Raw genomic sequence first — 10,439 nt, forward strand, 5'->3', positions numbered from 1 at the left:
AAGGAAGTAAATATTAACAAATGTAAACATGTTTATTGAAAAGAACATGTATTACACTACTTCTCTACGTAATCTCCGGACAAATTTAAGCATTCGTCGTATCGTGTCACGAGTTTTTGTATAGTACCAGTGTCATATTACTCCGCCGCCAGTGTTTCTGGGATCGGCAAGGTGTACTGCTCATCGATTTCATGACCCGTGGATACACAATCAATGCCAATGCATATTGTGCAACATTGTCTACTGGCGTCATTCTACTGCACGATAATGCCAGGCCGCATACAGCTCGGATAACACAACTTCTCCAAAAAATTCAAGTGGGAAATTTTCGAACATCCACCCTACAGTCTGGACTTGGCTCCTTCAGATTTTATCTGTTTACGAAACTCGAGGATATCGTGGCAGGGACAAAGTTTCAAAATGACGAAGAACTGAAAGAACACGTGACTGCGTGTCTCAATACACTGGCGGCGGAGTAATATGACACTGGTATACAAAAACTCGTGACACGATACGACAAATGCTTAAATTTGTCCAGAGATTATGTAGAGAAGTAGTGTAATACATGTTCTTTTCAATAAACATGTTTAAATTTGTTAATATTTACTTCCTTTTGTTCAATTCCCAAACGGGTACTACTTTCCGGATGACCCTCGTACAATACATTCTCTGGTCGTCGATCGAACTTGCATTAGTGAATATTTTTTGCCACACTATCCCAATACCTCTCTCTGACTTGTACTACTGAGTATGATGTACTAAATCTCGACATTCTTACCAAGAGTGATCGAATTTGTTTCAGTTTAGCTCATCTGTGATGTCTTCCCATTTATATATTATCATACGAATCTCAGTGGGGCATGAACAACAACAATCGACAAGAACTCAACTTTCGGAATCTCGTAAATTTTCAATATGTAATCGGATTGCTAGCTTCAGTAGCTTGTACATCTTCATCCAGATTCTTGAAAGAATGGAAATACATTGTTAGAAGAGTAGGACTCTAACTGGATCAAAACTATTTTTATTTTGAAATTTGGCATGTCTGCTTATTCCAATTACGAGTTGATTGTTTTTTATTTTGTTTTCAATGCAATCAAATTGTTGCTGGTTTTACTGCAGCATTATAATATGAAAAAGCGTAATGGAGGCCAGATGTCAGTATTTGTGTCTAAGTCATACAGCATTTAAATGCATTTAATGTGTAAAATGTGTAGAGTGTAAAGTGGCGTATTCTTTTAGTGTCAAAATGAACGCTACCGTTGAGCTTTGCGTATCCACTTTTTTAGAATATGGAAATTTCATGGGACGAATTATTTTCATTATTCTCATTAAAACGGTACATTGACTATAGCGGCTAATCAGAATATTGTTGACTGCGTTGCTTAATGGTTCTTCGTTTGATATTGCAGATATCCAACTAATGGAGTGGCCCAGTTTGGAGAAAAAGACTTGCCACTCACTTCTGTTCTTGAAGTTGGTGTCGTGCAAAAACCAGCATCAGATGTCAGCGCGGCTGATGCCGAACCTTCCGATCCTGACAACAGCGAGGCCGGCAAGAACCGATCCACAGTCATCAAGGGTTTGAATCTGGAGGATGCTTCAGTGAACCTTACTGCATCCACAACTTCGGTAGCCGAGGAGTCGGCTGCAGAATCAGAAGCTCAGGCCGCAAATATCGGCAATGAGCGAATCTTAGATAATAACAGTGATGTAAGAGTAGGACCAGTTTCTCAGCCTTCAGCTGAGTCGCAGAAAGCTCTATCAGTTGTCCCGGCTTGTGTTGCGAGTACGTTGACTACTAATAGCGCCGTTGCCCTCGACGATAAAGCTAATGCGCCTGTCAACAGGGCTGATGTAGTCAACGTTAACACTGAATGTGTTTTAGATTTAATTTCTAAGCCTAACAAAGTTCCTAGTGTAAGGAGTGCAGCATCTGGTTTAGCAATAAGTTCTGTTTATTCGTTGAGTGTTCATTCTTCCAGTGATTCTACTAATGGTCGCACCATGTTTACGAAAGCGTCTCGAAAGCAATACTTTTCTTTATCGACTGACAGTTCCAACGACTGTGATGACGATCATGTCGCATTTAACCGGCCTTCCATGATCACTCAAAATTTTTCTGAAAGTGTGAGTGATGACGGAAGTATGCTGTCTAATGCCACATCAAACGAACAAGCCAAGACAAGATGTAAAACCAAATCAGACTCCGACTTAAAAACACACAACAGGGTAAGCGGAAACGACGTAGTACGCAGTAAAATTTCTGCTATTAATTCTTCGACTGCTGATGAAAGTGATGCACCTGCGAATTCGAAAGCCAATTTGCGTTGTCCAGAAAACAATCCTGATAAAGAATGTGGCGATACCGTTCTTTTCTCGAAACCAGATGAATCTATCCAGTGTTCGAAACTTAGTCTCAATCAAACTACTGCATCGTCGACAAGTGAGACTACTGCAGTTGAAGTAAATCCTGAACGCGCTATCGAATCTGCTTCAGGTACAGAGGCCTCCACAGCAAATAGCAAACTTAGCAAATTTGCTGAATTCCCTGATAATCCCAGCTCTGGCTCTGACGGAAAAACGTATGATAGTGGAAATCACGATAAACTCGTGTTAGTAGACGTTCCTATGATTTCAGATGCTGCATCGGATGATATGTCCGAGGGAGTCAAGTCCTCAGGCCGTGTCAAATATATAACCGAAAAGAAAGACAATTTCCAAGGAACTAAAGGTAGATCTGATGACTCTATACGCAAGACAGCAAACCTGCGTGGGATCGTTCCAGTAACACGTGTGGTGAGTGCATCTCAATTCGCATCAGAGGCCCGACTAACTAAATGTATCGTCAGACTTAAACTTCTCAAAAAATCCCAAATGGAAAGTGCTGTGAATGCAAGCACTGTTGCCGCCACAGAGAAATTTCTCAGTAGTGATAATTTCGGAGGTTCCTCTTGTGCCAGTAGTGCACAGAGACATACTCTTCTTGGGCTCACTGACGTTCAGAAGCAACTTGATGTTACACCCAAAGACATGAAGAAGCATGCCGAGGTTCTTGAGGAGGGGTCTGCTGAGGCTCTTGATCAGGGGTCTACTGGAGCACTTAAGGAGGGGTCTGCTGAGGCTCTTGCGGAGGAGTCTGATGAGGGGCCCTCTGAGGCTCTTGATAAGGGGCCTGTTGAATTTTCTTCTCCAGTCACCCCTGATACGAAAGCAAAGTCGCCTCTATCGCCCAAATCAATTTCAGTGAATGAGCCTCCAGTGTCATCGCAGAGTCTTGACATTGGAAAATCTGTTGCTCAGCGTGAGAAAATAAATAATAATTCTCGAAAAAGTTCAATGTCTGCTGATAACTTTACATCTGAGGCCGCTGCACAACAATCAGACCTTCCGGTGAATATTTTGCCTGCTACCTCAGTGAATGACGATCACTTAGAGCAATCGGGCGAGAACCTTTCGAGTTCGCCTTCACTTTCTGATGAGGTTTGCCATGCAACTGGAGTGGCGTCGGAAAACTCTGATGTTGAAGAAACTAATGGAGCTGCAAAGCCTGACTCTGAAGCTAGCAGCAAAAATGATATTTCGAAAACTAAGCAAGATGCCGTTAACAACGACCAAGGACTTGGTGAATGCAATGATGATCAAGCAGAGGTTAGTGCTAATCAACATGTATCCTCTGAAATTCCTCACGCGGATCATGACCGCCAATCGATCACCATGCCAGTCGATCTTTCTAGTACTGAGCTGGGTCCTCAAGTAAAACAATTAAACGTTGAACTTTGTGGTCCTAGTGATACTGGAAAACTTCTTGAGAGCGTCACTTCAGTGAAAAGTAAATACTCTAGTAAGAACCGTCCTCTCAAACGAACAGAAAAGGCCGATCTCCTGGCCTCTACCCATGTTATGCCGGACCGACCTCATGGTGACTCAAAGTCCACATCGAGCGCTAGTTCTGATGTTCCTGCTGCCTCGTTGATTGAGAAACGTTGTACAACTGTCGAAGAGGCTTCATCTTCAACTACTAAAATTTCCGAAAGAAATGACGCCGCTAGCAACTCTTTAGCTGAAAGTAATGACCAGCTTCTTATTCTAAATTCTTCTAATAAGGTCTTGGTAGTCGAATCCTCGGCTAATAATAATGTACCCGTGAACTCATTATTAACCGAGAATGTTATCGCATCAAAGCCAGTCCCAAAAAGCAAGTGGGTCTTAGGTTCATTCCTTACTGCGAAAAACAGCCAGTCTTCTGTCTCAAAAGCTGGCGCTAGTCCACAAGCTCCAGCTAATGATCATTCTATTGTCGCTACCCTGTCATCCTCTAATGAAGCGTCAGTATCTGCCAACATTGCAAATACACCACGTAAAACTCTGCAGCTAAAAGATGAAATGTCTGTAAAGGAAATAGATTCACATAAGCTACTCCCCTCCCTCAACAAGGGAACTGGACGTGGCAACACTTCGATAGGTTCCATCAAGGAGGACGGTCAAATGGCAAGTGCCCCGAGTGTCTGTAAACCTACAAACGCTGTCGAATCCAAGATTAAGACATCGTTATCCGTTTTAAATTTCCGTGATTTCTCGAAGAGATTTGTTGCTAAGCTGAAACAAGAAGGCAACCCTGCTGCTGAAGCTAATGGCGCCATTGCCCAAGAGTGCAGAATAGCCAACAAAAAACGACGGGCTGACATATCTAAGAACTCTTCATTGAAGCGCAATTCTAGCAAGGCTGTTGTAGGGGACAATAACTTTATTCAGTCTAAGAAGATGAAATCAGCTGTTCTTCCTACCCAACCAGAGACAATGTCTTCCTTGATATTACCTGAAAATCTTCCCGATTCAACGGAACCAAAAAATGATACGGATCAAATCCCTAACCGCACCGCAGCGAACGTGAACGAAAGTAAATTGTCCTGCACGTTGGTTGAATCGAATTCTGAATTTACCATTCTCTCTGCTCTGAAATCTGTCCAGCGTCCATCGAAGGTTGAAACGAATGTCGTCACCAATGATATTTCTTCAAGAAACGCCAATTCAGATCGGGGAAGTGATGTGCAAGGCGACGGAAATCCTGACTCTTTACCCCTAGATTGTAGAAGGCAGTGTTCCGGAAATGATGCATCGAACTCTCCCCCAGTAATAAAAAGTGACACAAATAACTCAGCTGTTCGTTCAGAGAGATTCTTTGAACGCTCTGAAGCCGTCATCGATTCTATTGCGCTAGGAGAAGCAATAGAATATACCACTCCGAGCGAACTTTCGTATTCTAAGCAAACCATTGATTCAAAGACCCAAACTAAAATTGCATGTGCTACGAGTCAGCAAGATGGCGATCATCTTAGCTCTGATTTATCTCCTGCTGAAAAAATTAAGCTCTCCTCTGAGATAAACTTGGCAGTGGAATCAACCGTTTCCTCTGAAAATAGTTCTCAGATGGCTCAAAAATTTATCTCATCAACGAATAACATCACTCAGGAATCTCCATCTTGTTCATCGCTAAATCTATTTATATCAACAACAACAGGGTCAGCTATGCATTCAATGAACGACAAAACACCAGCTTCGTATGCAGCAGGTAATGAGCTTACATCGATTGAAAAAACTCCAAAAGACGCGCTCATTCTTCCTAGTGACGGCTCAGCAAAACCTGCAACGGTGCTCAAGCTAACATTAGAATCCGATGAGCATTCTTCTCATTCAGCATCGAACGAGACAAAGTCCAAAGAAGACTCGGATTGTTCTAAAAACCTATCGTGTTTGAATGAAATGTCTCGTGTCTCAGCTTTGGAAAGACAGGGCAGTTTATCTATACCCTCTGGTAAGAAAATTAAATTGTCGTCTTCAATGGAAATTTTTGAGGTAAAGAAGAATTCATCGGGAAAAATAAATGGCTCGTCATTTTCTTCTGGAACCCCATCAAAGTTATCCGAGTCAAAAAACGCGCAGACTTCGCCCAATACAAAAAGAAAATCGTTATCTAAAACACATGGCCAAACAACTCGGTCGCGAACTACTAGTAACCAGTCATCTTCAGAGACAAAGACACGGTTTTCGTTGTCGTCAACTAGAGAGCAGAATGCGACTTCGAGCGCAACAGATGTTGAGGCTAAGAAGTCTCAACTTGTGCTGGATTCAAAACGACAATCATCCTTCGTACCGAGAAAAAATTCGTCCCCTAAAAGAGAAGGCAAATCATCCAATCAGATAAAAGGCACACTTTCGTCTCAAAAAGAAGGCATAGCTTCACCTCAAACAGAATCTCAGCCTTCGCCTCTAACAGAAGGCAATCCTATGTCCCAAAACAGAGATGTGCCATCGTCTCGTGAAAAAGAAAAATTATCTTTACAAGGAAAAAACAAATCGTCATCTAACACCAAGAACACGTCATCATCTGAGACCAAGGATAAGTCGTCATCTGAGACGAAGGATAAGTCATCTGAGACCAAGGATAAGTCGTCATCTGAGACCAAGGATAAGTCGTCATCTGAGAAGAAGGATAAGTCGTCATCTGAGAAGAAGGATAAGTCGTCATCTGAGACCAAGGATAAGTCGTCACCTGAGACGAAGGATAAGTCGTCATCTGAGACCAAGGATAAGTCGTCATCTGAGACGAAGGATAAGTCGTCATCTGAGACCAAGGATAAGTCGTCATCTGAGACCAAGGATAAGTCGTCATCTGAAACCGAGGTTAAGTCGTCATCTGAGACCAAGGATAAGTCGTCATCTGAGATCAAGGATAAGTCATCATCTGAGACCAAGGATAAGTCGTCATCTGAGATCAAGGGCAAGTCGTCATCTGAGACCAAGGATAAGTCGTCATCTGAGATCAAGGGCAAGTCGTCATCTGTGACTAAGGAAAATTCGTCATCTGATACCAAGGACAGGCCATCGTATGAGACAAAGGGCAAGTCCTCTGGGACCAAGAATAAGTCCTGTGAGACTAAGAGCAAGTCGTCTGAAATAAAAAATGATTCGCCTGAAACAAAAGACAAGTCGTCTGAAACAAAAAATAATTCGTCTGAAACAAAAGGCAAATCGTCTGAAATAAAAGACAAGTCGTCTGAAACAAAAGACAAGTCGTCTGAAACAAAAGACAAGTCGTCTGAAACAAAAGACAAGTCGTCTGAAACAAGAGACAAGTCGGCTGAAACAAAAGGCAAGTCGTCTGAAACAAAAGACAAGTTGCCTGAAACCAAAGACAAGTCGTCTGAAACCAAAGACAAGTCGTACAAGGCAAAACACTCATTTGAAAGAAACAGTAAATCGTCTGCGGTTAGCACTTTGTCGTCGGAAACAAAAAACATACATTCGTCCAACTCCAAAGATACATCGTTGGCTTTCAAAGACCCACCACCATACTCAAAAGATCGAGCTTCATACTCTAAAAGTCGAGCATCACACTCAAGGGATCGATCATCACATTCGAACAATCGATCACCACACTACTCAAAAGATCGAACATCACACTCAAAAAATCGATCATCACACTCAAAAGATCGATCATCACACTCTAAAGATCGATCATCACACTCTAAAGATCGATCTTCCCGCTCAAAAGATCGATCTTCACACTCGAAAAATCGAGCGACACACTCCAAAGATCAAACGTCGCGCTCTAAAGATCGATTGTCACACTCAATTGACCGATCGTTACATTCTACAGACAAATCCACTTCTAAAGACGAGTCATCTCATTCCAACGACAATTCTTCTCATTCTAAAGATAAATTGCCCCATCCTAAAGACAAGTCATATTCTAAAGACAGATCAACTCATTCTAAAGAAAAATCGACACACATTAAAGACAAGTCGTCTCATTCTAAAGACATGTCATTAGATTCTAAAGATTGGTCCTCGGTTTCTTCTACTAAAGACAGCTCGATTTCTTTGGGCGATTGCTCCGCCTTAAGGTCCAGAGGGATTGCTTCGGAATGCGCCAAACCCGATTCGCGATCAAATTTCAAGGAAAAAACGGGCACCGAAAAGATTGTGTTCCGCTCTAAATCTGTATCGTTAAGTGGACCTCATCCTGGAGCAAGTTCAAAAATTTCAGGTGAACCTAATGATTCAACGGAAATCTCTAGTGATAGTGATGTTTCGGAATTAATGGAAGACAAATCTGCTAAAAAATTGGGTGGACCGTCAGTCTTGATCGACATGTTGGTGGACAAGTCTATTGGGTCGCTCACTGCCTCAAATGTGAAATGCGACAAAGAAAACCAGAATCTACTTGACGAAATAATAAATCATAAAAATAAGGGTGATGACCTGAAAAATCTTGCTCTTGATCAGAATTTGACGACAGACGCTGAAAAAACACAAACCGCTGTTCCAACTCTTGAGGCCAACTCAGAAACCCAAAACCGTTCTGTGGCTCCCTCCCATCATGCATTTACTTCGGAGGATAACCAGTCAAACAAGTTGCATTTGGATGAAAAGGCAACTGAGAATGAAGAGGAAGCAGTTCGAATGAGGAATGAATTTGGTGCCATGCAGGCATTACTTGGAAGTAATACGGAGCAATTGAAATTTGGCGGTCTTTCAGGAACCAAGTCGTCTGATTTGGAAACGAAATTGCTTCGCTCCGAAAAACAACTGCCTGGTGAAATTAACAATCTTTCTGAAAAGGCGCCCGGCCTCGGAAATTCGCCTAGACTTGAAAATTTGTCTGTCCTTGACAAGTCACATGGCCTTATCAAGTCGACTTACCCTGACAATTCACATGACTCTAACAAGTCACTTGGCCTTTACAAGTCGCCTGGTTCTGACAAGCCGTCTGGCTCGGACAAGTCTACTGTCCCTGAGAATTCACCTTGCCCTGACAAATCATCCTTCTCTTACAAGTCGCCTGGTTCCGACCACAAGTCGCCTGGTTCTGACCACAAGTCGCCTGGTTCTGACCATAAGTCGCCTGGCTCTGACCACAAGTCGCCTGGCTCTGACCACAAGTCACCTGGTTCTGACCACGAGTCGCCTGGTTCTGACCATAAGTCGCCTGGCTCTGACCACAAGTCGCCTGGCTCTGACCACGAGCTGTCTCTTATACACATCTAGATGTGTATAAGAGACAGTGCCGAAGACCACCACTGCCCGGAATGTAATGGACCATCATGATTCCTGCCTTCCGGAACGTAGCCTTCAACACTTCTGGACAATCATATCTTGGCCGTGCGTCGAGCCAGCCCTCGGTCGAACGGCCAATCGTCGAAGGACGATAAATTTTGGAACAGAACTATGCTATCTGAAACCTAACGTCGGATTAGATGAACGTAAAATTACGTAATTTAATGATGCCAAGAAGTCCTATTCCATCCGCGGCCTGGTGGTGCACGGCAGGTTTTATGCAAGGCCGGAGGAGAACAAAGCCGAGTGGTTCACGGCTGATTGGTGGTTGTCCGGAGAGATCCAAGGCGTTCGATTCAGGGCTTATTGGTGCACGAAATTGGTGGTGCACGGCTGCGCTTCCTCCACTAAGAGACTGCACGCCTGACGCCTGAAAAACTTTTTTTTTACAGTCCGAACTAAGGCAGTCCGGCCCATCGAGATGGGCTCATCGGCGAGTTCATCTCGATGATCTGTGATCATTGTGCCAGTGTCGCTGTGATTTCCGTATTAGGAGGTTGTGTTACTGTCGCTCCCATATCCGCACTGAAATGTCGTGCGCGGCAGAGGGGCAGCCCAGATGGAACTAAAGCCCCGTCCACACGCTCAAACTTATCGTCAGTCTTGCATGTCATGGCAAAGTTTGACAAGAACTGAAAAACTGACCGACAAGACGGAAGACTGACAATCTTGCACGCTATTAAAATTTTCCTTCAGTCTTGTGCGCTATCGGCAATGGAGGAGCTAGTGCATCTCGCTAGTGATTGCAGCTTGTGCCACCAAAATCAGATTAAAGCGATGCAAACATACGCGGTGGTCCCGAAAATGTTTTTTTTTTAAATACCACAATAAGGGTTAATAGACAGCATCCCTACCAGCTCCAGGCAAAATTGACAACTTCATTTTGTCACATTCTGTTCGATAAAGTTTATTTTCTTCGCAACAAAATCTCTATTTGCTGTAGGATCAACTTCTTTGTACTTAGCAATCAATGCCGCAAAGGCCAGTGCTCTCTTGCTCTTGTCGCTGTAGATTTTTGATTGCATTTACCCCAAAGAAGGGAAACTAAGGTATAATTCGATAAACTCGCCAAAAGAAATCGTGAAACCAGTGCCGGATATATTGAGATATGAAAAACTAGAGCTAGCGAAGAACAATGTCCCAGCTCTCAACAGCAATATAGATTGAGATAGCGTAAAAAATTGACCAATTAGTCGGTTGCCCGTCCACACACTCAAACTTATCGTCAGTCTTGCATGAACCCAAAGGTCTCGCCCGTCCGTCTTTTCCAGGTTTGTCAAACCTCAAGCTCCAGTCACCCGACATGCAAGATGTCAAAC

At 43.1% G+C, this 10,439-nt stretch overlaps 1 protein-coding gene across 1 annotated transcript; it reads left to right on the plus strand.

The window, feature by feature from the left end:
• The first annotated feature begins 1,131 nt into the window (after window positions 1-1,131).
• Window positions 1,132-9,051, plus strand: LOC125179421 (mucin-12-like). The gene is made up of 3 exons (XM_047885244.1): window positions 1,132-1,157; window positions 1,413-4,900; window positions 5,780-9,051. The coding sequence occupies exons 1-3, from the start codon at window positions 1,132-1,134 to the stop codon at window positions 9,049-9,051; spliced, it is 6,786 nt and encodes a 2,261-aa protein (XP_047741200.1).
• The last annotated feature ends 1,388 nt before the right edge of the window (window positions 9,052-10,439 follow it).

The sequence above is a fragment of the Hyalella azteca genome, unplaced genomic scaffold (assembly GCF_000764305.2).
Source record: "Hyalella azteca isolate HAZT.00-mixed unplaced genomic scaffold, Hazt_2.0.2 contig17367, whole genome shotgun sequence".
Lineage (NCBI taxonomy): Eukaryota > Metazoa > Arthropoda > Malacostraca > Amphipoda > Hyalellidae > Hyalella > Hyalella azteca.